The following is a 27,814-nucleotide window of genomic DNA, read 5'->3' as shown; positions in this document are numbered from 1 at the left end:
ATGACTAAGACTGAGCGAGGCATGCACAAGACCATCTAATAAGTCCACTGAACTCGCTAGCTTAAGTGCTCTTATTCGCCCACATTGCAAGAGTGCTGTGCAAGCACAGCCAAGCCAAGCTAGGCAGAAGCAAGGCTAGCAGTGGCTCGCCTAGAATCATTCCCCCTATGAGGCTGTAATTCTCTGCATGCTTACATGCCAGTAAGTCCCACTGAACTCAGCGGGGATTAAAGCCTGAGAAAGCATACATAACAGAGATAAGTGCTAAGTTCTTCACCTAGGAAAAAGAAACCAAGTGCACAGTTATAAGACGGGGGAAACTTGACTCAGCAACACTACATGCAAGGAGGATTCTGGAATTGTGGTTGATCACAAGCTGAAAATGAGCCAACAGTGCAATGTGGTTACAAAAAAGGCAAATGCTATTTTAGGCTGCATTAACAGAAGTATAGTTTCCAAATTACGTGTAGTATTAGTTCCTCGCTATTCGGCACTGTGTGGCCCCATCTTGAGTACAGTTCTGGACACAGCACTTTAAGAAGGATACAAACAAACAAACAGGTTCAGAGGAAGGCAAGAAGGATGCTCAGAGGACTGTAAGCAAAGCCCTATGAGGAGAGACTGAAAGAACTGGGCATGTTTAGCCTGGAGGAGAGAAGAGATATGATAGCGCTCTTCAAGTACTTGAAAAGTGGTCACAGGAGGGCAAGAATCTCTTCTTGATCATCCCAGAGTGCAGGACACGGATTAATAGGCTCAAGTTACAGGAAGCCAAATTTCAGCTGAACATCAGGAAAAACTTCCTGTTAGAGAAATATGAACAATTACCTAGGGAGGTGGTGGGCTCTCCAACACTGGAGGCATTCAAGAGGCAGCTTTAATTTGGATTCCTGCATTGAGCAGGGGGTTGGACTCGATGGCCTTCCAGGCTCCTTCCAACTCTACCATTCGAGGTAGATTCTATAGAAGTGATTAGGCTTCCCCCCCCCACTGGATTGTGGGACTGGGTTTCAACTCTTTTCCAGTCCATGGTCCTTTTCATTACAGATTTCCGACTCTGAGATGTGGAGGGAGCAATCATTAAGGAAATTGGAAGCTTAAGCAAAGATATTAAAAAATAGCTGCTTGGTACACAGTTGCTTTAAAAGAAAAGGTTAAAAGGCATTAATGTCTTCACGTTAGAGACGGACTTCACTCTGACTGCTAATTAGCCACAAGCTGCTGCTTGCAATGAGAAGCATCAGAGAGATTTTATCAGAAAGGAGCTGTGCTGTCAAAGTCAGCGTGCTGGCATTTCCCTGAGGTGTGTAAGCACTTGTCAGCATGGAGCAAGTTGAGGGAAGGTCATTACAAGGAAACAAAGCCGTCTATTATCCACTGAACTGGATAATACCTCCCACTGTCTTCCAGTCAGAAATCCATCACTGCCTCCTGGGAAGAGAAAGAGACTGATATGTGTTTGAGCAAGGATACATTTGTACATTGGTGTGAGAAATGCATACGAGTCAGAAGTTCCTAGAAGCTAGGGGGGGCTGTGCCACAAAATCTGCATTATTTCTCCCTTTTAATTGATTTGTTTTGTATGATCTCCTTGTAACATTTCAGCCCCCAAATGAATTTAAAAGACATCATTGAAAGCCAGTGAAGTACAATAGCTTTGAGCCAGAAAGTTAGGGACACAGGAATCTATCAAGGCAGATCTTTGGTCCATCTTGCTCAGCAGCTCTTCAGGGGCCTTTTTTTTTCTTGGTCAGGGACTGAACCTGGGACCTTCTGCATGCAAAGCGTGTGCTCTTTTCATTTAGAAGAGGATTAGATAAATGTATGAAGGACAAGGCAGATGTTTCACCTCTGCTATTGGAGGTAGTATGCCTGTGAATACCAGCTGCTGAGAATTACAAGGGATGCGGGAGAGTGCTGTTGTGGATAGGTCCTGTTTTCAGGCTTCCCAGAGGCATGTGGCTGACCTGTGAGAACAGGATGCTGGACTAGATGGGCATTTGGCAGGCTCTTCTTGCATTCATATGCTGGGCATAGCCAGATGCAAAGATTGGTAGAGCAACAAATCGGACCTTTGGCCCATGCAAAAGCCAGAAGTTACTTTCTACACACACTCACACTCTCTCTTCCTTTCCATCCTCTATCCAGGCAAGAGGCATTCTGGCAGTTTGAGGACACCTCATAGCCAGGCAAAAGCACTCAAGGAATGTGTGAAGCAGGACCAGCGGGGAAGCATGTGGACAAACTAAGCCTCTTGTGGACAAACTAAGACGCCAGGGAAGATCAGCATAGAATTGTAGAGTTGGAAGGGGCCTATAAGGCCATCAGGTCCAACCCCCTGTTCAGTGCAGGAATCCAAATTAAAGCATACAAATGTTCTATAGCTGGCTGCTGACTGGCTGTGTGGAGTCTGGCTGTGTCTTCTTCAGCCATCCTCTCCTCTGCGAATGTAAAGATAATATAAATGCAAAGCATGTTGGCTAGAGATGGGTTTTATTTTAGTGCCTTGACACTGCATGACATTTACAGCTGGATTTCTCTCAGAGCAAGAAGAAAACCTTCACACATTGCCATAGCCCATCAAGTAGAGACTAGGAAAAAATATCTTAAAAACTTACTCACTGAAGGATTTAAAAAAAGAGTATCAGAAAATGACTGACAACTTTAAGATCACTTCAAATTAATCATCATTTTCTTGTAAGATAGAATTGCATAAATATATCTTTGCTACTCTGAGACAGACATAACGTCAAACCTTGGTTTGATGTTAATGAATGGGCAGAATGCAGCTTGAAGATCACACGCGCCATCTTCTCCCCTTTGTGCACTGCAATTCTTTTTCCGTTCCTGGTTTGTGGCACATTATGGTCTCCACTTTCCCTGAACAAAGCCTGGTTTGCAATCCTGATTTGCAGGGCAAGCAATGCTACTATTAGTTGCCAACTATGAAAGTGGAATCAACATACAATCCAATGCTCTTCTCTGTTTAAGTCTCAATTAAGGTGTTTGGGGGCCCTAGTGCAGTCCCCAAAATAGGGAGCCCTTTCCCTAAAGAATACACAAAATAAGATACCAGGAAATACAACTTGTGGTGTCTTAAATTTTACTATTGCATAAGCTTTTGTGGACTACAGGTAATACCCTGAGGAGTTTCACAACTCTCAGCAAAACATGGTCAAAAACCATTTTGGCAACCTTAACACACAAAAAGAAGATACTGTGAGCATGTGCAGTTTCATATTTTAAACTCACTGCTCATTGTTTTTGCTCACTTCACAGTTTGGGTCAGTCACCAACTCTCAGCCTAACCTACTTCGCATGGCTGTTGTGGAGATATAGAAGGAGATATAAAATGGCATCAAATTTTAGTTCCTTTAACCAGAGTGATGCATCTTTGTACTGTAAAGGTCCATATTTTTCTGAGTACTCCACCCCTGCAAATTAGCTTCAACCACCTTGGGCTCCTTGGGGAGGAAGGCCAGGATAGAAATTTAATAACCAATCTTACTTTTACGGATGCCAAAGTCCAGCTATTGCATAAAGGATTGATTTCTAAAAGCAGTTATCTCAGGCGTGTAGCCACTAGGAGCGGAGGGACTGTGGAAAGCAGAGTGATGTAATTAAAAAAAAATACAGGTAAAATAGTAAGGAGACAGTATTTTTCCGACCTGCCCAGTTAAAAAACAACAGCAATAACCCTGCCCCCAACAGCAAAACCACTGAGATAACAGGATTTTTAACTGTTACATATTTTTTTAAAATTAATAATTATTTGTGTTAAAAGTTGTTGCTGATTTTCTATCCCTCTTTTATAAAATAACGTTAGGCTATATTAGTGGACTGCCTACATTTAAGATCTGTTTGTTTTGCATTGATTTTGACCTCTTCACCATGAACCTCACAAGAAAGCCAAGGCCATAAACATGTATTGATCTACCTGGGAGAAACCCCAATAAACACACTCACTCGCTCTAAGTAGAGATGTAAACCATTGTAGTGCAAGTTAGAATATCCGCTGAATTGGGCTTAGTACCGGATTCTGCCTGAATTCTACAGTCTGCTGTCCTTTGGGACTGGCACCGATTTCTTGTGGTGGGCCACGGCTGTAATTGGCACGGATTTTTTAAAACAGAAATTCCCAATTTCATGTAATTATCTTTGTAATTTCCTCTAAGTTAATGCATTCATAACATTAGGTGTGATAAATAGGAAAAAATAAACCACGGTGAATACCGTGTTCATTTCCATAGGCATTTACATTAAAAATTACGCAATTTTTTTCACAACGCAAAAAACAGCGGATTGAATTGGCAAATGCCAAAGCAAGTGGCAACAAAAACAGGGTGGATCCGGGTGGAACGATGGGCTATCGGAATATCAGAAGTAGGCAGTGAACCCCATCCCTAGTGCAAGTGTACACTGAATTCCTAATGACTGCCTGGACTTTAACTATGTATTGTGTAGGTACATTTGCAGAAAACAAAGTGGTAGGGAGTACCTTATCTCAGACACTTTTGCTTCTGTTTTAACTAATCACAGTTTATGTAATGCCAGAACTTGGACAATCTATAACCACAATCTTCATTATGGTTTACTCAGAGCTTGGAAGTAACTAGTTACAAGTAACGAATTACTTGTAATTCATTACTTTTTTGAGTAACGAGTGGGTAATTCCTTTACATTGTGATTGTAATAGAACTAGGAGTAATTTTACTACTTTTGTGGAGTAATTGTAACATTTCCAGAATTACTTTGGGGCATTACTTGGGGGGGGAGCAGGGGAAGCCTTCTGCTCCTCTGATTTGTGGATGAAAATCTGTGCCTCAAACTGGGCTTCTGTGCAGTGTTGCTCTTTCCTCTTGCTCTGTGGATGGGTAGGAGGCGACGAGGGAGGAGGCAGAGAGTGAGACGGGGTGGAGTGGAGAAAACAATTATTTAAAAAAAGGATAGTGGTGGTGAAGAATGGAGTGGAGGGGGAAAGGATCTGGAGGTCAAGAACATGGATAAAGGAGAAGGAGGCAGCAGCAGAATGGAGATAAAGAACTGTGGAGGTGAAAGATGAAAAAATGTGTGTGTGTGTGTGTGAATACTGTGTTTGCACATGGCACACAAAGTGGCCTCCACCACCCTCTCTGGCTACTGGGCTGCATTTGCAGTTTTTTAAACCTTTTTGCATCTCAGGGGAAAATGTTTGCTTGAGTGAGTGTCCGTTAGTTGGTGGCAGGGCAGGGCCCGGGAGGTGATTAAGTGAGAGAGATTATGCTGGCTGGCTGAGGGGGGGGTTGCACTTGGTTTGACGTGCAAAGATCTGAGTAGTGGCCTCAGCCTCCCTCCCCACCACCCTTACCAGTGGAGAGACCACCATTGCTATCTTATGAATAAAAATAATTATTCTACTACCTCTGTATGTGTTTATTTTTAATGTTGTTTTAGACAGCAGCCAAGGCAGCACCTCATAGGCGGGTTTTTTAAAAGTAACCGAAATGTAATTGTAGCGACTACTTTGAAGGAAAAGTAAAGTAATCAGTTACTTTCAGAGCAATTGTAATTGTAACGGTAATTACTACTTTTTTAGGCCATGCAACTGTAACTGTAATTTATTACTTTTTAAAAGTAATCTTCCAAGCTCTGGGTTTACTGAAAGAAGCCAACTTCCACCTATGAAGCTGGCTTGTTACAATATAGTTAGGATTAACCACAGTTTAGGGTTGGTCCTTTAATGCTAAACTGCAGTTATTTGAAAATAGAAGCTTTCCAATGTATTTGCAGCCACAGTAGAGTTGTGTAGAGGCACCAAAGCTGACACCAAAAAGACCACAAAGTTGGCGTTTGGCAACCCTCCCTAGGGAAAGCTTTCTCTAATTGGGGTCCCACCACTGAGAGGACCATCTCCTCCACTGCCCTTCAAATAGGCGGAAGACGGCCTCTTTTGAAGACCTTAGTGCAGACTTCACCAAGCTGGTGCCTGCCAACTCTTTTGGATACCCATCCATGCCAGCCAGCATGGTTGGCACAGGTGGCCTTAGTGTGTGGACAGACAATACTTCAGGTAGTCCTAATACCACAATTGAACAAACTAAACATTTTCTGTTCTAAAAGAGAGCTTGAAGAGCTAAAGTGGTGAAGCTTCATGAGCCCTTATGAGAGGGTTGGGGAACTCTGTTTAGCCCAAGGCCCACATTCCCAGGGATAGGCTGGGCCAGAGGTAAAAGTGGACATAGCAATGGATGTGGCTCTTATTTATCTATCACATTTATATCCCACCTTTTATTTCACTATTACATTTATACCCCACCTTCCATGATGGAACCCAAGGCATCATACATGTGGTTCCCAGGTGGACTCTCATCCAGGCAAAGACCAGACCTGCAAGGCTTCAGCAAGGTGGTGGCCTCATGTACCTTCAGAGCATACCTCTTACCTTAATACAAAAAGTGACACTCCTCACAACCACCACTACGTATCTCCAGGCAAGCAAGAGGCATTCCCACAATTCAAGGGCACATCGCAGCCAAACAAAAGAACTAGAATTCAAGGACGGCCGGCAAGGAGGATGGCAATGAGAAGGGTTGGGGATGGGGAGGGGCCGTGCTCCAGATGGTCCCAATGCCCAGAGACAGAGGTCTGGAGAGCTCCATTCAGCGCCTGGCCCCGAGGGAGTCTCAGGAATGTGAGAGCAACCTTCCAAATGAATCTGGAATAATTAACACACCAAATTTGTTTATTTGAATATTTATATGCTACTTTCCCACTCCACGATCTGCGAAGTGGTTCACAACAATGTCTTATTTTTTTTAAAAGCACGATAAAAAGTTTTTAAAAGCAGGATTGGAAGAGTGTGTTGGCCAAAGGGCCCTGAAGGGAAAAGCTATTTTCTCATAAGGTTTTAACATCATGAAGATTTTCATCTGTTGCCTCTTCAGGGAACCTTTTCCTAAGCAGCCTGCCTAAGGAGGAGCCTTTGCAGACTGCGGCGGATTCTGGAAAGCATTCTAGGGTTTTGTTCTTTGTCTCCTGTAAATCATCTCTCATACTGTGAGTGCCCCCAGCTGCATGAACTTTGTCATGCTGCAGTTGCCTACATTTTTCTGTTCTTACTGCTGAGTGAACTTGCATCTGTTCAGCATGTTTCTCTTTGTTAGTCTATTTTCTATCATATATGTTAGTGTCATGGCAAAATTAGAATTGCAGGGTCCCTTCATGATAGCCACATCACGCCCGTCACAGCAATGCCCTTTTCTAAGATGAGACAGCCATCTTTAGATTATACGATAAAATATGAGCCACTTGCTTGGCCATTTTAGCAGTTCTCCTCCTCTGTAGAATCCACTCTTACAGCTAATAAAATCACCTATTTAGTCCAATTCCAACCCCGTAACAGCAAGTATGCAACTGAGGGTGACACTGCTGAAGTGGACTCCAGCCCACAAATACTTATCATAGTAAAATTTGTTAGTCTTGAATGTGCCACAAGGGTGCTGATTTTGTAGGATGATCTGCCTCCATTTACACTCCACTTATGATGAGATGTACTGCCCTCAAGTCGATTCCGACTTATGGGGACCCTACGAATAGGGTTTTCATGAGGCTGAGAGGCAGTGACTGGCCCAAGGTCACCCATTTCGCTTCATGGCTGTGTGGGGATTCGAACCCTGGTCTCCCAGGTCGTCGTCCAACACCTTAACCACTACACCACACTGATACATTAGTAAAAAAAATATTATCAAATTGCCATACACCTTCGGGGTTCCAACATCCAAAGGAAACTGCGCACTGCTGGTGACATGTGAAGAGTACAGGACAGTGTTTTCTCTGACACAGACTCCTGTGCTACCCTTCATACATTACATTTTCACAGGACTGTGGGGGAACAGAGGGCTGCTTCCCTTTCTCTCTAGGCCCAGTCCTTCCCACTGCAGTGCTCAGAGAGGATGAGCAAAAGGAGGGAAGGAGGAGCCGCTGCCTCCTCTTCCCTGCATGGAAGGATCGATCCTGCAGGGCCCCCTTTGCCAGGGGCTTCCCTGCAGAGAAGATGCTTGCAAAGGAGCACCCCGCAGAATCAAACTCCTCTATGCTCAGTCAGGAGGTCCCAGCCATACGTTTAATTAGAATTTTTTTTTTTTAAAAAACCTAATTAAACATTAGTCCTACTGCCCCCAAAACTAATTTGAGATGGAATCTGGGGTGCAGCAGGTAGTTCTCTCTGGTCAGCCCAAGGCAGATTGGCCTGATTTGGGGGGCACCATATTGGGGGCCTTTGCACAGCCCTCTTTCCCATGCCCTACCTGGTGCTGCTGGAGATTGAAGCTAGGACCTTCTGCGTAGAAAAGCATGACCTCTACTACTGAGCCACAGACGTTTCTGTATATCATGGGTGGGGGAAAACCTCAGGCATGAGGTTGAATATAGCCCCTCCCGGCCTCTCTTGCCCAGTCATTAGGACTGTCCCCCTTCACTGGCTTCTTGTTCTCGAGTGCTTTTGCCTGGCTGGAAGGGGTCCTGCAGCCACCTGTGATTGCCTCTCACTTGCCGGCGAGGCTGTAAACCTCTGGCTTTTGTATGTGGAATGTAGCTTTCTATAAAATGGCAAAGAGTTATATTCATTTTCCCATCCAGCCGCCACTGATCCATGGCCCCAGGGAGGTTACTCATGACAAGGGAATGCAGCCCTTGGGCTGGAAAAAAGGTTCCCCGTGGCTGTCCTCTTGTCTTTAGCTCTGAGTGAGTTTTCTTCAACTTTGCCCTCCTTGGATGCAATAATAAGCTTTACTGCAATGTGCAGAGAGCCAAAGGCCTATGTTCAATCCATTCATACAACAAACTAGTAATTTACAAAATAAAACATAAATGGATAGCATACCTAAAAATCTGTCCTGAATCGAAGCCACGACGTGCACCTAAAACTCCCATCAGCTAAAATAATTAACAAAAGTCATTACAACCCAGACAAGCTTTCTTCTTATAGCAGCATGACTGGTGATAGTTGCTTCCTGGAAAACACTTGATCCATAAATGGTATCAGGAAATATGGAAATTAGCACTTATGGAAAAACTAACACATAGTTTAAAAGCAATGAGACAAGGAACAGCAGCAGGTAAATTCTATGAACAATGGTACAGCTTTATTGCATTTGTTAGTCAAAGTGATGGGGCTTGCAAGCCTCCAGCCTCACATGGTCAGATCTGGCGATCCACATTGGGATAATCTCTGAAAAATAATACAGGACAACTAATTTAATTCACACTTACTTCCCTAGAGCATTATATGTATAACTACTCTTCTAGATAACTGAGCTATTTTCTCTCACTGTTGTGTAAGTTATTTTTAAAACATTATTTTTTAAAAAAGTCATTACAAAGAATGTACGTGGTTTCCTGGTCAATGATGCCACCTCCTCCTTGGAAGGGACGATGTTTCTATCTTTTCAGCTCTTTTATATTTTCTCTTTCTTGTTTGTATTATTTTCCCCATCCTTCCTGTTGCCGGTTCCAGGTGGTGGTGGAGGAAACTGGGCTGGTGTCATCCTCAGCAGCGTCCATCTTTGCCACCATCACTATTGCTATATAAAGTTCTTTCCCCCTCCTCCATTTTTATCCTCAAAACTACCCTGCAAGGTAAGTTAGGTTGAGAGAAAACAACTGGTCCCCAGTCACAGAGTGTGGTTTTGAAACTGGGTCCTCTCCCAACATCTTAATCACCATAGTCTGCCTATGTAGCCCTAGCCACCAGGCTTTGGTAGGCCTCTCTTTAGTTTACATCCACCAGATTATCCATGCAATATCCTCTCTGCTGGTGCCTATATAAATCCCTGTTTTTAGTTTTCAGTCAAGAGACTGCAGGGACAAGCAAAATCAAATCCAGTTTGGCCCACTGACCTGTGGTAAACTCAAGAGTTTGCTCCACAAACTTCATGCAAATTGAGGTCAGCAAGTTCTCTCATTAGATTTATGTCCTGATGTTATTAAAATGTTATGTTTTTGATATGGAAATCACGAGTGGAAGAAAATGCTGGTACAAGCAGGTTTTCTACTGCCGCTGTGCCTCTAGGTCAATCCTCTGCTGCACTTAGATGTAGAAATTTTAACTGGAGTAAATGTTCCATTATGCGAACATGGTACTTTCCAAGTGCATCTGTCCATCATAACTTAAGAGCTCCAACATTTACATCTTCGTTCAAATTGACTGTGTCATTAATTAAAGAACAATAGCCTCCAGACATTTTGCAATTAAAAATGGAAGCAATTTATCAGCTGTGTTGCAGGAACCCCTGGACACCTTCAGTATTGATGAAGTAACCTGTAATTAAAACTAGGAAGACAGGTGTTTAAAATCCAGAAAGTTATATTCTGTTCCCCCCCCCATTTAATATAAAACTACTGTCAAATATATTCTGTTAATAGCATGGCATGATTTTGACGCTTCTAATTACCCTACCACATATGCAAAAATGAATTTCTAACACACCCATTTTAAATTTGTGTCCCTCTTGATCCTGGACAATAAGAGGATATCATCATCTGGGAATGTCTGTTTAAGAGAAAGAAAAGTGAAACTGCTCTAAATCTGGCTTTGAAGTGAGGTAATCCATGTAAAGCCCCTAAACAATTCTCAGGTGCTTTATAAGCAAGAAGAGCAACAGCCAAGGCTGGCCCAAGTTCTGCCAAAAGCAACAGACAAGCTGGCTCCTGACCCCATTCCACCTGCAGAAGATGAGTAGGCTGGCAGTTGGATCTGCCTTCAGCATCCTCCATGGCACGTGACAGGAGACCCACTCAGGGGTGCAGGGCCAGATTGCTTGGCCCATGCGCACACACATCTGTCCAGCCCCTGCCCCTTAGCATCTGCCTCGCTTTGCCTCCTGATAGGGCTGGCCTTGGCAACAGTAAAGCTTGCAAATGCTTAAAGCACTGCGGGACCCGGACAGATCACAACTCAAAATCATCATTCTTTTATCCTTATTCCACCTCTACATTCTGCCTTTAAGATTCAGGACAAAGTGCTTCTAAACATACATGGAATTTTGTCTCCAGATGTGGGGATGGTTGCTATTTCAGATGCCTTTAAAATGACATTAGACTAATTCATGGAGGCCATCAATGGAGTCCCCATGGTGAGAGGCAGTAGCTCACTCGCTAACTTTTACTGGGGTGGGAAAGTAAGAAGAGGGCTACGGCCGTCATCCCTTGCTTGGCAGTCTCTGGTAGACCACTGTGAGGACTAGATGGTCCTTTGGTCTGATCTAGCCCCAGGGCTCTCGTAACATTCCTTTCCAGGTATGCTAGAACTCTAGTCCCTGCCAATGGAGGGTAAAGCAAGAGTCCTTCATGAAAAGCAGGGGTGGCAAAACTTTGGCCCTCCAGATGTTGCTGAACAACAATTCCCATCGTCCCATGCTTGCTGGGGCTGATGGGGGTTGTAGTTCCACCATATCTAGAGGGCCAAAGGTTCTCCACATTTGATGTAACTTTTTAAGCAGGCACAGCTCCAAGAAGTGGCCAGATCAGACATTGCCCACCACTCCAACCACTGTGCCACAGTCACGTTCCATGGAGAACCCAAAAAGGCCACAGTCAACATGAGACTTTTGGGTTGTGCTCAGGTAAGGACAGCTGGCAGAGGGTAGTTGCACTGTGGGTCTTCAAAAATCCTCATGCCAGTAATGACTTTCCTGCCAACTTCAACAAAGCTTGAAGCCTTCTTCAAATCTTGCTGCACTACAACTTACATGGGTTGTATGCCCCATGGGCTAGATCCAGCTCCCTTGACAGCCTGAATGGCCACCTCACAATCTATAGCCCACGGCAACTGTTTCGCCTTCTAGTAAGGCACTCCCTGCTCAGGTAGTGGTGAAGTCCACCAGGCTTTGGCTAGTGCTAGATACAATACTCATTAGACGGCATCCCTGAGTCCTCTTCAACATAAAAGTCCTCACCACCACTCCAGACAAATCAGTAAGGAAAGGATACCCCTGTGTATAGCGAGCTTTGGAAACCACTGCTGCAGGCAACATGGGAATTTCACCCTGCCTTACAGCAGTCCTGCAATACGAGGCATCAGGGGCATCGTTTGCCCTGTGGTAAGTTACCCCTGGGTTCAGAACACACCCCACACAGTCTTAAGTTGGTCCTGCGTCCACAGCAATAATATTTCTACTGAGCTCAATAGTCATTTGCTTCAAGAGAACAAAATGTTAGAGCCTCACCTTGATCCAAAGCCACTAAAACTTGGTGTGTCCTGTTTTAAAAAGTGGCTTTCAAATATTAAATGGGGACAGAAGTGCTTAAAAGACGTTTTTGAAAAGCTGTTTACCTGTGAATCTCATTACAGCGCAAGGCAAAAACAAGAGTGCAAACCCAGATGAGGGTGGATGAAGGTAGATCCACCCTGTTTCTTGGAGAAGCCTCAAGTCCACCCCACCCCCCCCAAGCTGAGCATGCTCATCCCTTCCCCAAGACAGCGATACTGTCTTGGGGATACTGCAATGAGGACAGCAGCGCCAGGAATTTAATTCCGTTTACATTGAGCCAACAGTCCTCTTCCAAAGGAACAAGGTGTCTTCACAGTCAGTTCATTTTCACTGTGATCAAAGCAGACAGCTGGCTTGGGAGTTTAGTAAAAGCCCTCAGTGTTTGCAAGGGAGGAAAGGAAGCTGGCAGGTTGATGTGCAGCTGGATGGTTATGGAGACGAACAAAAGTCCATCCTGTTTCCTCACTCAAGCAGATGTGATCAGCAGGTGTCTGGGGTCCTCCTCCTCTTCTACGAACCATTTCCTACCCAAGTACACTGGCCTGGGTACTTGCACCAGGAAGCCAATGCATGCAGCACAGGCCCAGGCTGCAGAACCCCCTTATGCCTCCGCAGTGACACAGCACGGAAGCACACACTTCCTTGAAAAAAGGTACCGAGAAAACTCCTTTTAACCAAACTATAATTCATTGTACTATTTTTTCCCCTTCAATTGTATTGGTTTTTTATGGGGCAGATTTTAGCTCCAAAATACTTAGAACGTCAAGGGAGAAGGAAGCAAACTATTCTTTTTAGATGAGCAACTTTTTTTCAGAGAGGAGACCTCTCTTCACCTTGGTTTGATTTGAACCATGCTCTCCGTAGACCAGCCTTCCCCAGCATGTGTTGGCTGCGGCTAATGTGAGTTGCAGTCCAACACATCTGGAGGGCAACAGGTTGGGGAGGGCTGCCTGAGACTTAGTCCACTACTGTAATTAACACATAACTTTGACTTTTAAGGTATAAGGAGCAGCATAGCTGCACTATCTCCAAAGGTTAAGTTTATTCTACCCCCAAATTTCCCTCCTCTCTCAAAAATCAATGCACAGGAATCCCAGCTGGTTGCCCCCTCGTCACAAATCTCTGTGTAAGAGACTTTTTACAAACACACCAAAACCTTGCCTTTGTAGTTCATGTTGTGCTGTGTTAAGAGCGCAGCTTCCGAGTGTTAAATCAAGCCTGGAGCTAGACATTACTGCAAGTGCCAAAAATGCAGTCAAATGTCTAAACCACTCCACTTCCCCAACTCAGCAATGCCATAGAATCATAGAACTGGAAGGGCCCTATAAGGCCATCGAGTCCAACCCCCTGCTCAATGCAGGAATCCAAGTCAAAGCATTCCCCACAGATGGCTGTCCAGCTGCCTCTTGAATGCCTCCAGTGTCGGAGAGCCCACTATCTCTCTAGGTCATTGGTTCCATTGTCGTATGGCTCTAACAGTTAGGAAGTTTTTCCTGATGTTCAGTTGAAATCTGGCTTCCTGCAACTTGGCCCATTATTCCGTGTCCTGCACTCTGGGACGACTGAGAAAGATCCTGGCCCTCCTTTGTGTGACAACCTCTCAAGTACTTGAAGAGTGCTATTATATCTCCCCTCAGTCTTCTCTTCTCAAGGCTAAACATGCCCAGTTCTTTCAGTCTCTCCTCACAGGGCTTTGTTTCCAGTCCCCTGATCGTCCTTGTTGATTAGGGGACTGACTGGTAAGACAAATTACCAATATCCCAACAACCCATGTTGCAAGTTTCTTTGTTCCTGAATGGGTAGATTCGGTTTTTTTTTTGGGGGGGGGGAGGGGAGAACAAAGTGCACAACACAATGATATCAAGACATGGGGAAGCTGATGGAAAAGATAAGCAGACACCTGCCAGCCATTTCTGGTGGCACATATTTGTTTATTACCATGTCTAATTCCAGACTTTTTGCACATACCTTTATGGATAGGCTGGCTTTTAGGTTTCAAAGCTTTGAGAGATGAAAGGATGTGCATTCCTCTCTCTCTCTCTCTCTCTCTCTCTCTCTGTATAAAAGAGACAGAAGTAGTTGTTGGAGATCAGAACGCTCCCCCCCCGCCACCCCAAGAGGACACGCCTCTGCCCTGCATTTAATATGCTCACATATAACTCCCATTCTTTGAAGAGGAGAAAATTAATAGAAAAAAATACCCCAGCAGTCATACAATCAAATTGTCTGTATTTTTTTTAATCTAAAAAGGGGGGAAGGGGAAGAGATCTCTGAAGTAAAAGGCAGAGCAGACTTCTGGGTACAGATAGAGGAGGTTTGCCCATTCGTTTGGCACCTCAAGATTCTAAGAACTGCTGGCCTGTCCTTTAAAATCTTATTCTGAAAGGAGCTTTAAAAAAATCTTTCTGAAAATGTCAAGGTGTGTTGTTGTTTTTTAAAAAGAAACCCCCCCAAAGCCTGTGCTGCCACCTTTCAGAACATCCCTGTTCCTTATTCGCTGGCAGCCTGTCCTTGTGGGGCTGTTGAAGTGATAACACCAGTTTGCATTGGAGCTGCTCCTCTTGGCTCTTCGATCCGAGGCCTTTTGACATCCGGCTCGCTCTGAGGCTCTTCGGCATCTCTTCTCCCTGCCTCACCTCCCTGGCTGACCACCACCGGAGGCGAAGAACTGGCCTGGGCAGCAAGCAGCTGCAATGGATTTGCGAGGGCTGCAGAAGAGAGAGAAAAGGAAGAGAGTGAGCTCTGCAAATGCCAGTTTTATTCTGTCAACATACAAAACACATTTACAGTTACAATATCTAGAGATAATTCTTTCTTTGACCATTTCATCAGAAGCTTTATTTATCCATAATGCTGGGAAAAACAGAAGGGAGTAGAAAAAGAGGAAGGCCAAACAAGATATGGATTGACTCCATAAAGGAAGCCACAGACCTGAACTTACAAGATCTGAACAAGGTTTATAACAGATGCTATTGGAGGGTCGCTGATTCATAGGGTCACCATAAGTCACAATCGACTTGAAGGCATTTAACAACAACCACCACCCTCATACTATGTCAACAATGAAAAGGTTTTATATAATTCCACATTAAATTTCTGATTCATGTAATTAATACAAGAGAAGACTGAGGTCTCTCAAATTGTTGATTGTTTTCCTTCTCTTAAATGTACTATTTCAGTAACTACAGCACATTTCACTCAGCAACTCTATTTTATGCATGTGCCATTTAACGGCTAGTAATATTTTTGCAGCAGTTATCAAAATTCCTACTGAATTATAATGTTCCGATCACACATCATTGTAAAAATAGCCTAAGAAGAATTTGTCAATGGCTGTACATATATCCAATAATAATAGGCCCAGTTGCACACAACACCAAGCCAAACCATGGCAAAGCATGAGCAAATAACTGGTGGGTACTCACAGCAAAAGTGGCAGTTGCTTCACTCTTCCCCCAGTCGTGCTGCTGCAATGCTACCCAAAGCTAAGCCATGGTTTGGCTGTCAAACTCATGGTTTGTCTCCTCCAGATAAATCACAAGTGGTAATTCAGACTTTGGCTACAGCTGGTGGTTTGTCAAGACAGTGTATTATTCCAACATGTATTACTAATATTAGGATCTCTTTTCACCCCAAGTGTTGTGGGGTCAAATACCAACAGTACTGGAACTAAAAAAAACATTAAAACACAAAAATGCCACAGTATTTTTACAAGCTTTTTTGTTGAGCTTTATGCTCATTTATACTTTGATGAATATTTTTTTTCTTAATGTTGTAGTGATTATACTTTTTATTATATGTTGTTGTGCTACAGCATTTGGACTGTTTGTGAGAACCACTTTGAGCACGTGTATTTGTGGAAAATGCAGTATATTATTATTATTATTATTGATGATGATGTAAAATCTTTAGATAAAGCCGCTTTATACTGAGTCAGATTATTGGTCTATCTAGCTCAGTACCTTCCACACCGACTGGCAACCGCCCTTCAAGGTTTCAGGCAGGAGTCCAGTCCCCACCCCCAAACATACACACCAGGGATTGAACCTGGGACCTTCTGCATGCAAAGCAGGTGGCTCTGCCTTCTCCAAATACTCACATGAAATTTATTGAGCATGCATAATTCTATAACTTGTAATATATATTTATTTTATTTAAAAAATAAGATCTCCTTGCTGCAGGAATACCCAGGACTGCGTACAATACAAAGTCTTTCAACCACAACAAAGTTGACAGTGACATAATGCAAAATCCAGAAATCCATGCTTGCTGGGGATGACAGGAGTTGTAGTGCCCTCTGTCGTGGCTTGTGCTCCGTTGCTGCTGCGGCTTCTTTTCCCACTGCAGTTGGTGTTCTCTTTCGCCGCTGTTGCGGCCTGCGTGCTTCCATCTCCGCCGCTGCGGTTCACGCTTTCATCGGTGGCCCATGCCTCCTTGCCACCACCATCATCTGGACCTTTCGAGGGTGGCGTTTTTTGTGGGAAGAAGAGGGATTTTGGAGCTGGCGTCTGCGTGCACAGAGTGCGGGATTACGTTTGGCGTGTTGGTCTGAATTGGATGAGTGGCTGTGTATATGAGTGTGTGTTGTGAGTGAGTGTGTATGTTTGTATATATAAGTTGTTTGCATATATAAGTGTTTGTATATATGAGCTTATTATGTGCCTCGGAAAGAGGTTTTTCCATCAAGCGGGGGGACTTGAGGGGGCCCTGTGATGTTCCTATATATTAGTGTATATATGGTAAGTGCTGGTTGTTTAGAGTATACATGGTAAGTAGTGAAAGAGGAGGGGGAGTGAATGGGCAATAGAATGCTTGATGATTGGCTGAATGTTTAAAATGGCTGACAGTATAAATGAAAGGATGACAGGTAAATCTGGGGGAATGTGAGGTGGTAAATTGTGGAATAGGGGGGAGAAGAGAAAGAGTGGGTTGTTTGGTGGGTTTGAGAGAGTTGTTTGCCAGGAGAGAGTGGAGAAGGAGGGAGGTGGAGTTCGGATTAGTATTGAGTAAAACCATATGCTTATGTGCCTTAAGAAGAAATCTTGTTAATCTTGTTAGCTTTGTTATCTGTAATAAATACTTAATTTGGTTTACCAAAGGCCTGATCCTTGGCTGGGGTTTCACAGACCAGAAGGGAGGGTAAGGTAATGACCAAGGCTGAAGGGGAACTGTAACAAATGGTGGCAGCGGTGAAGAGAATAACAATACCAGTATTCAGAGTCTCTGGGAATACTAGTATTGGGACGTGACTGGTGGTTGCCTAGCAGGGGGATCTGTTGAGATCTGTGCTAGAGCGGGGAGAGAAACCATAAGAGAGAGCGGTCCGGACTGGTGGAGTCCCTGGTGGTGCCTAGAGACAGGCAGTAACCACGAGCAGGTAGGAACCTGACAGGGAGAGCCAGGGAAGGAGCGTCACATGTGGTGTCAGTAGCAGTGGGATACGAACAACAGAGAATCCAGATACGAACCAAAGAGAGTCCCAAAGACACGTGGTGACAAAGGAGACTACGTCACAGGTGTTGGCTGTAGCAGTGAGATACGAATACTAGACAATCCCTAATAGTTGCGTGGCAAACAGAAATAACAAAACAAGATTTCTTGTGAGAGTGACTGGCAAAGAGTGTGTGGCAGAGAGTGAGTGAACTCAAACACCATGGCTGAATACATAAAAATGAAAAGAGAGGAGCTGGTGGAGAAGTGCATAACATTCAATTTACCTCATGAGGGTAAAGGGGTAGATGAATTGAGGGTAGCACTTATAGGATTTGCAACTGCCCAGCAAAAACAACCTGTCAGAGAAGAGACCCCAGAAGGATATTTAAGCAATCCCGCTTATATAGAGTACTTGAGAGAGAAGTTGAGGATGGAAGGTGCAGAGAAGGAAAAACAGAGAGAGTTGGAAGCTGAGAGATTGAGGATGGAGGCTGAGGAAAAAGACAAGCAGAGTTGGAAGCTGAGAGATTGAGGATGGAGGCTGAGGAAAAAGATAAACAGCGGGAGTTGGAAGCTGAGAGATTGAGGATGGAAGGTGCAGAGAAGGAAAAACACAGGGAGTTGGAAATTGAGAGGATGAGATTGGGGTTTGAGGAGAGGGAGAAGCAACGAGCATTGGATGCTGAATTACAAGTAGAAAAGTTAAAATTTGATAGAGAAATTTCACTCTGAGGAGACAAGGAAAGAGAGAGATGGAGCAAAAATAAAAATTACTCCAAAGGACTTTGCTGTCTATGAGCCTGGTCAAGATCCTCAAATTTACCTCAGCACCTTTAAAAAAGCAGCTCAGTTGTGGGGGCTACCTGAAGATAAATACATGCAGTATTTATCAAACCTGATTAAAGGGGAATTGGCTGAGGTATACCAATATTTCCCCTCAGACAGGCCCGTCACCTATGCTGAATTCAAAGAAGCAGTGTTTAAAAGATTCAGACTGGGGCCTGATTATTTTAGAAAGCTTTTCAGAAATTGCCAGATACAGACAGGGAGGTCTTTTGTGGAACTGGGAGCAAAGTTGATGGATATATTTGGAAAGTGGATGAGCTGTGCCAAAGCTCAGTCAGTGGAAGAGGTGAAAAGCCTCATGATACCGGATCAATTATACCATCAGTTACCACCAGAAATAAGGCTCCTGGTCAAAGACCGTTCCCCTACATCTGTGCAGGAGGCCGCAGAGATGGCGGATCACTTCGCCTCTAATAGAACTGGCTGGGTGGGGAAAACATCAAGAGAGTTTAAACCCAGACCATATAGTGCTGGCAGAAGAGATGTGGTACCACAGCGACTGAGTCTTCCATTAAAATCTGAAGGGCACAGGACACCCCAGAGTGGATCTGTGTACCCTAAAAGTGAGGAGAAATTATGCTACAAATGTGGTAGACCGGGGCACCTACGTTTTCAATGTGAGGTTGCCAACCCCATTAGTAATCCTGCTCAGACAAGGGCAGTGAAAACAGAGCCCAAGGCTTTAGAAACAGCGAAAAAGGTTCAGTTTTGCCAGATAAACTGGACAGAAGTAACAGACCTTGATTCAAGTCTGAGAGAGGAAGTGAGAGTACAAGGGGCAAATTATTGGGCATTGCTTGATACTGGTACCGCTCAGACAATACTGAGGCCAGATTTAATAAAATCTGAGGTAATATTACATCAGGAAACTGTGACTATCCAAGGAGTGAGGGGTCAACCAGAGAGTTTGCCTGTGGCCCTAGTGAAAATGGAATGGAGAGGCCGAAAGGGCCAATATAAAGTTGGTATTAATGCCCAGCAACAAGAACCAGTAATACTGGGAAGAGATGTTATGGGGGCACAGGGGAAGATCTATGTAGTGACCAGACAGCAAATTGGCAGAGAAAAAGAAGCCATATTAAGGGGGGCTGAAACAAACAGGGTGGAATCTGTCAACCAGCCTCAGGTCACCATAGCAACCACTAGCAGGCCTGCTGAAGAAGACAAACTGTATCAAGTGGTCTCTGGGGAAGAAGCAGATCAATTCAGGGAAGAGCTGCATAAAGATATAAGTCTGAAGCAGATAAAGGAACAAGCACTGACCCAACAGATTCCTTTCACTGACAAACTGAGGAATCAAGTTGTGTGTGAGAATGGGATTTTATATAGACTGTGGATGCCTGCTGAGAGAAAGGATGAATGTGAACCAGTGAAACAAATGATGGAAGTGGTGAAAGAGAATCTGAGTCAAGCTCAGCAGAAGCAAAGTTACTGGTATGACAGAACAGCCAGAGAACGTGTGTATAATGTGGGAGATATGGTTATGGCGTTCATACCCAGGAAACATGACAAATTACAGGCTAACTGGGAAGGACCATATACCATCAGAGAAAGGCTTGACACAGTGACATATGTAATCACCACAGACCAATTAAACAAAAGCAAAGTGGTTCATGTAAATATGTTGAAGCCTTACCATACCAGGGATGCACAGGTGTTGCAAGTTACCTTATTCCCTGAGGGAAGTGGGCCTGAACTTCCAGATTTGGTACAGGAAAGCAAAGACAAAGGAGGGGTAGATCAAGTGGAATGGTCAGAGGAGGTAGAGGAGGAAGTAAAAGAAGAGATTCTGAGAGTTTTGAAAATCTATAGGAATCTCTTTAGCAACAAACCTGGCCGAACCAGTATAGTTATACATTCCATTGATACTGGAGATCATGCCCCAATCAGATCTGTTCCGTACCGTGCGAATGGGAAAGTTTTGAATGAGATCAAAAAGGAGGTGGAAGAGATGCTGGAATTAGGAGTGATCAGGGAATCCATCAGTCCCTGGGCCTCAAGTATTGTCCTGGTTCCGAAAAAAGATGGAACGACAAGGTTTTGCATTGATTATCGGCTAATCAATAAAATTACTGTCCCAGATGCGTATCCTATGCCTAGGGTAGACGCTATGTTAGTTATTGGGGGCAGCAACCATTATCTCTACACTAGATCTCTGTAAAGGATTTTGGCAAATGGAACTAGACGAGCAATCCAGAGCCAAAACTGCCTTCAGTACACCAGATGGGTTATATGAGTTTGTGACCTTACTCATGGGACTAAGGAACTCACCAAGTTCATTTCAGAGGCTAATCAATACTGTGTTGCGAGGCATGTCAAGATTTTGCAGTGGCCTATATCGATGACGTGGCCATTTTTAGCAAGTCGGTGCCTGAGCATGTCCAACACCTGACAACAGTATTGGAGGCCTTAAGAAAAGCAGGCCTCACAATAAAAGCTAAGAAATGCCAGTTTGGACTAAAGGAAGTAATCTATTTAGGACATAAGGTGGGGAGTGGGAAAATCACCCCCTTATGGAGCAAGGTGGAGGCAATACAAGCGTGGCCGATCCCCTTAACCAAAAAACAAGTAAGGGCATTTCTGGGTGTGGCTGGATTTTATAGGAAGTTTGTGAGAAATTTGGGGGAAATAGCAACCCCCTTGCATGAATTGACCAAGAAGAAGTGTTCTGAGCGTGTGGTATGGACGGATGAATGTCAGAAGGCTTTTGATCTGCTGAAGCAAGCCTTGTGCCAAGGACCCATATTAATAGCACCAGACTATGAGCAACCATTCATCGTGGCTACAGATGCGTCAGACCTCGCGCTGGGAGTCGTCTTGCTGCAGGAGAGAGAAGGCACCAGACATCCAGTGGCGTATCTGAGTCGCAAGTTGACGCCGAGGGAGAAAAACTATTCGTCGGTCCAGAAGGAGTGCCTAGCGGTCGTGTGGGGACTGAACAAGTTGCGCCCATACGTGTGGGGATGAAGATTCACAGTGACTACGGATCATCGGGCCTTGTTATGGTTGCAGACTATGAAAAACCATAACACTATGCTGCAGAGGTGGTCCTGGGCCCTACAGGACTATCAAGTGGACTTCCAGTTCATCAAAGGCAAGGACAATGTACTGGCCGATGGACTTTCCAGGCAAGTGGCTGGGACTGCAGTGACGTGACCAGACAGAGGAACAAAGAAAGACATTTTCCCCATAGAGACTTTTATTTGTTAACGCGACGTATAAATCCTGGAACAGGAATAATACTCTGCCATTGTTTAAGGGGGGGGAAATGTGATGTTCCTATATATTAGTGTATATATGGTAAGTGCTGGTTGTTTAGAGTATACATGGTAAGTAGTGAAAGAGGAGGGGGAGTGAATGGGCAATAGAATGCTTGATGATTGGCTGAATGTTTAAAATGGCTGACAGTATAAATGAAAGGATGACAGGTAAATCTGGGGGAATGTGAGGTAGTAAATTGTGGAATAGGGGGGAGAAGAGAAAGAGTGGGTTGTTTGGTGGGTTTGAGAGAGTTGTTTGCCAGGAGAGAGTGGAGAAGGAGGGGGGTGGAGTTCGGATTAGTATTGAGTAAAACCATATGCTTATGTGCCTTAAGAAGAAATCTTGTTAATCTTGTGAGCTTTGTTATCTGTAATAAATACTTAATTTGGTTTACCAAAGGCCTGATCCTTGGCTGGGGTTTCACAGACCAGAAGGGAGGGTAAGGTAATGACCAAGGCTGAAGGGGAACTGTAACAAATGGTGGCAGCGGTGAAGAGAATGACAATACCAGTATTCAGAGTCTCTGGGAATACTAGTATTGGGACGTTACTGGTGGTTGCCTAGCAGGGGGATCTGTTGAGATCTGTGCTAGAGCGGGGAGAGAAATCATAAGAGAGAGCGGTCCGGACTGGTGGAGTCCCTGGTGGTGCCTAGAGACAGGCAGTAACCACGAGCAGGTAGGAACCTGACAGGGAGAGCCAGGGAAGGACGCCTCACAGGCCCCATTACCGTAGTGACGGGCAGGGGGAAGTATGGCGTTGTGAGAAGGACGTGCCAGGTAAGGGGAACGCGGCCCAGACATGTAGTGGCTGTGCCCTGTTCCGGTCCTTCTCACACCCGCAGGGATGTTTGTTGTCCTCTCAGCCAACTCTCAGATCTCCAGTTGCTGCTCCTAAATGCCAGATCGGTACATAATAAAACCTCCCTCGTCCACAATTTGATTGTGGACGAGGCAGCTGATCTGGCATGTATAACCGAGACCTGGGTGGGTGAGCAGGGAGGAGTTAGTCTCTCCCAGCTCTGCCCACTGGGGTACTTGGTCCAGCATCATGGTAGATCTGAGGGTCGGGGAGGTGGGGTTGCTGTGGTCTATAAGAGTTCCATCTCACTCACCAAGCACCATGTCCATGCAGTTACTGGCCTGGAGTGTTTGCACCTTGTGCTGGGCCAGAGGGACAGGCTGGGAATCCTTTCGGTGTACTGCCCACCTTGCTGCCCAATGGCTTCCCTAACTGAGCTGACGGAAGTGGTCTCGGAGGTATTGCTGAGATCCCCCAGACTATTAGTACTGGGGGATGTCAACATCCATGCCGAGGCTACTTTGTCTGGGGCAGCTCAGGACTTCATGGCTTCCATGACAACCATGGGGCTGTCTCAATATGTTAGTGGTCCAACACATATGTCGGGGCACACTCTAGACCTTATCTTTGCTACTGGACATGGGGATAGTGATCTGGATGTGGGGAATCTTACATCTTTCCCTTTGTCATGGACAGATCACTGCTTGTTGAAGTTTAGACTCTCAGTAGCCTTTTCCCTCTGCAAGGGTGGGGGACCTATTAAATTGGTCCACCCCCGGAGACTAATGAATCCTGAAGGTTTTCAAAGGGCTCTGGGGGTTTTTCCGGCCGATAGGACTGGCGCTCCTGTTGAAGCCCTGGCTGATCTGTGGAATGCGGAGATGACCCGGGCTGTTGACACGATCGCTCCTGCGCGCCCTCTCCTCTGTAGAGCTCATACAGCTCCTTGGTACACGCCAGAGCTGAGAGCGATGAAACAAAATAGGAGGCAGCTTGAGCGGAGATGGAGACGAACTCCTGACGGATGCAATCATGCGCTGGTTAGTGCTTTTACCAAGCTGTATGTAGGAGCGGTGAGGGCGGCGAAAAAACAACATTTTGCTGCCACTATTAAGTCATCTCTTGGCTGCCCAGCGGAGCTTTTTAGAGTTGTCCGAGGGCTACTCCATTCTGGCCTTCAGGACACGGTAGAATCATTGGTGGCCCGATGTAATGAGTTTGCTGAGCACTTCCAGCGTAAGATCTCATGCATCCGCCGGGACTTAGACTCCCAATTTATAGCGGCTGATCCTAATGAGGTGTCCGGAGCACAGTCTTGTCATGTTTTATTGGATGAGTTCCAGTTGGTTCAGCTCGAGGACGTGGACAAGGTGCTTGGACAGGTACGTGCAACCACTTCGGTACTGGATCCTTGCCCCTCTTGGTTAATAAAAACTAGCAGGGATGGAACAGTTGGCTGGGCCAAGGAAGTGATAAACGCCTCTTTATGAGAGGGAGTGGTCCCTGGCTGTCTGAAACAGGCAGTGGTGAGACCACTTCTGAAAAAATCTTCCTTGGACCCAGAAAATTTCAACAGCTACAGACCGGTAGTGAATGTTCCATTCCTAGGCAAGATCTTGGAAAGAGTGGTTGCTGGCCAGCTCCAGGCGCTATTGGATGAAACTGATTATTCTAGATCCATTTCAATCGGGTTTTAGGCCCGGTTTTGGCACTGAGACGGCCTTGGTCGCCCTGTTTGATGACCTATGTCGGGAGAGGGACAGAGGGAGTGTAACTCTGTTGATCTCAGCGGCCTTTGATACCATCGACCATGGTATCCTTCTGGAGAGGCTCGCGGAGTTGGGAGTTGGAGGTACTGCTTGGCAGTGGTTCCGCTCCTACTTGGCGGGCCGTCTCCAGAAGGTAGTGCTTGGGGAACACTGTTCGACACCGTGGGCTCTCCAATGTGGGGTCCCGCAGGGGTCGGTTTTGTCTCCCATGCTTTTCAACATCTACATGAAGCCGTTGGGTGCGGTCATCAGGAGTTTTGGAGTGCGTTGTCATCAGTACACTGATGACACGCAGCTCTACTTCTCCTTTTCATCCTCCTCAGGTGAGGCTGTCGATGTGCTGAACCGTTGCCTGGCCGCGGCAATGGACTGGATGGGAGCTAACAAACTGAGGCTCAATCCTGACAAGACTGAGATGCTGTTGGTGGATGGTTTCTCTGATCGGATGGTGGATATATACCCTGTCCTGGATGGGGTTACACTCCCCCTAAAGGAGCAGGTTCGTAATCTGGGAGTCTTCTTAGACTCTTCCCTTTCACTTGAGGCTCAAGTAGCCTCGGTGGCATGGAATGCGTTCTACCAACTTCGGTTGGTAGCCCAGCTACGTCCCTATTTGAGCAAGGAGGACCTTACATCAGTGGTACATGCTCTGGTAACCTCGCGTTTGGATTACTGCAATGTGCTCTACGTAGGGCTGCCTTTGAAGACAGTTTGGAAGCTACAGCTAGTGCAAAATGCGGCGGCCAGATTGTTAACAAGGACCAAGCAGTCTGAGCACATAACACCTGTTCTGGCTCGCCTGCACTGGCTACCAATAATAATAATAATAATAATAATAATAATATTTAATTTATTTGTCGCCTATCTGGCAATTAGCCACTCTAGGCGACGTACATTAAAAGAGATAAAATACAATAATAACAGATGTAATCACATTAATAACAATAGGTAAAATACTGGACAGTCATCAATACATATAAAAGCAATTATATTAACAACATACGATAAATGACAGAGTCATGGTGATTTACCCAATGACCTCAAAGGCTTGCTGGAATAGCCACGTCTTCAGGGCCTTGCGGAATACATCTAGGGAAGGGGCATGTCGAAGATCACATGGGAGGGAGTTCCAGAGAGTGGGGGCCACCACAGAAAAGGCCCTCTCCCTAGTACCCACCAACCTAGCTGTTTTGGTTGGCGGGATTGAGAGAAGGCCTTGTGTGGCTGATCTAGTTGGGCGGCATAATATGCTTCCGGGCCAGATTCAAAGTGTTGGTATTAACCTATAAAGCCCTATACGGCGCGGGACCACGATACCTTGCGGAACGCCTCTCCCGATACGAACCGGCCCGTTCACTACGTTCTACTACGAAGGCCCTCCTCCGGGTTCCGACTCACAGAGAGGCCCCGAGGGTGATGACAAGATCTAGGGCCTTCTCAGTGGTGGCCCCCGAACTCTGGAACAGGCTCCTCGAGGAGGTGTGCTTGGCGCCGACATTGTTATCCTTTCGGCGCCAAGTTAAAACCTTCCTCTTTTCCAAGGCATTCTCATTTTAATTTTAATTTAATTTTAATTTAAGCTAACTTAATTCTAAATTTGTTGTAATTGATTTTAGATTGTTTTATTTTTATATGTCCTTGTTGTATCATACTGTGTATTTCTTGTGTTCACCGCCCAGAGCTATTGCCAGTCGGGCGGAATAAAAGTCGAATAAATAAATAATAAATAATAATAATAGTGCAAAACCTCTGGAGGGCACCAGACTGGCAAAAGCAGGCTGAATCTCGCACAATGCCTGCCCTAAAAGAAGTCTGATTCCGTTCATTTAGGGCTCAGAGGAGGGCAAGATTTTCTCTATCAGTTCATCTGTATGGCTTCTCATCCTGGATAAGAGATGATTTAGGGGAGACATGATGGCAGTCTTCAAATATCTGATGGGCTGTCGCGCAGAAGATGGAACAGACATGCTCCAGAGAGCAGGATTAAAACTAATGCGCGGAAATGGCAAGGGAGCAGATTTCGGCTTATCATTATGAGGAGCTTCCTAACAGCAAGAGCTGCCCATCAGAGGAACAGTCTGCCTCAGAAGGAGGGAAAGCATCCTTCGCTGGAGGTATTGAAGCACAGCTGGATGGCCGCCCCTCAGGGATGCTGTAGCTGCAAGATCATGCATCGAGCAAAGGGGCTGAACTAGATGGGTGTTCCTCAAGCCGTGGGCTGAGACCCTCCAGCTGGCTACTTTCAGGTGGGTCTCAGTGCCACAGCCTGCCCAGTGGCTCCTCAAGGGTTGGCCCCACCTCCTAGGCAAACCGTAGCCTTTCGGACCAATGCCAGCACCAGCAGCTCCTTGCATACTGAGTAAAGGTGGGCAGAGATTAGAAAGAAAGACAGAATGCCATTTATTTTCATGATCACCATTGTTGTTATGTGCCTCCAAGTCGACTACGACTTATGGCGACCCTATGAATCAGTGACCTCCAAGAGCATCTGTCATGAACCACTCTGTTCAGATCTTGCAAGTTCAGGTCTATGGCTTCCTTTATGGAATCAATCCATGTCTTGTTTGGCCTTCCTCTTTTTCTACTCCCTTCTGTTTTTCCCAGCATTATTGTCTTTTCTACTGAATCAGGTCTTCTCGTGATGTGCCCAAAGTATGATAACCTCCGTTTCATCATTTTAGCTTCTAGTGACAGCTCTGGTTTAATTTGTCCTGACACCCAATTATTTGTCTTTTTAGCAGTCCATGGTATGCACAAAGCTTTCCTCATTATATCATCATTATTAATAAATAAACTGGGAACAGAAAGGAAGGGGATAGGAGAGGAAAGCTGTTATAGGATAAAGAAGTAAAGGTGAAAGGACCAGAGAAAAAGCATGAAAGAAACTGGGAGTTTAGGGGGAAAAGATGGTACAGGCTGAGTGTGGAAGGAGAGCGAGGAACTACAAGAGAATGGTATAAAAATACTTTGAGAAGCATGCAGGGGGTGGGAAGGGAAAAACATAAAAGAAAAAGCCTTCTCCACTTAGAGCCTCTGGATCAGCAAACTGTGCCTAAATGGGTGGGAAGACTGTCGAGGCTGACAGAGCAAACGTGTGTAGTTCGTTTGAGGAAAGATGACCTATGCAACTCCTTGCCACAAGGAAAATGGTGTGGCAAAGAATCTACCAATTTCCAAAGATGGATTACATATCAGCAGAAAACTATTCCAGAGAATGGCCAGCTGATTATGCCAGACTCAGCCTCCACTTTGCGAATGGCTCTGCCCCTGCACTGCTATTTTGTGACTGGTTGGCCTTAGTAATTTTCGGCTGTCTCAAGTGGGTAGGAAGTTCCAAAGTCCTTCTAACATTTATGATTCCAAGTGCTTGCTGTAACGCATTAACAGCAGCAGTCTTGCTGGAATTTGAAGCGGCAGAAAGATGTCCATTAACTATCTAAAAGTAATAAATGCTGTG

The 27,814-nt window shown here is 45.1% G+C and overlaps 1 protein-coding gene across 3 annotated transcripts in view; it reads right to left on the bottom strand.

The window, feature by feature from the left end:
• Nucleotides 1-14,158: 14,158 nt before the first annotated feature.
• FOXK1 (forkhead box K1) overlaps nt 14,159-27,814 on the bottom strand; it is an 84,497-nt gene continuing 70,841 nt past the window's right edge. For all 3 annotated transcript variants that reach the window (XM_061599356.1, XM_061599355.1, XM_061599358.1), the window contains exon 9: nt 14,159-14,956. In XM_061599356.1, the coding sequence (XP_061455340.1) occupies nt 14,739-14,956 (218 nt within the window). In that variant the 3' untranslated portion in view covers nt 14,159-14,738. The remainder of the gene's footprint in view (nt 14,957-27,814) is intronic.

Source organism: Rhineura floridana, chromosome 17 (genome assembly GCF_030035675.1).
Source record: "Rhineura floridana isolate rRhiFlo1 chromosome 17, rRhiFlo1.hap2, whole genome shotgun sequence".
Lineage (NCBI taxonomy): Eukaryota > Metazoa > Chordata > Lepidosauria > Squamata > Rhineuridae > Rhineura > Rhineura floridana.
This window is presented reverse-complemented; position numbering and strand designations above follow the sequence as displayed.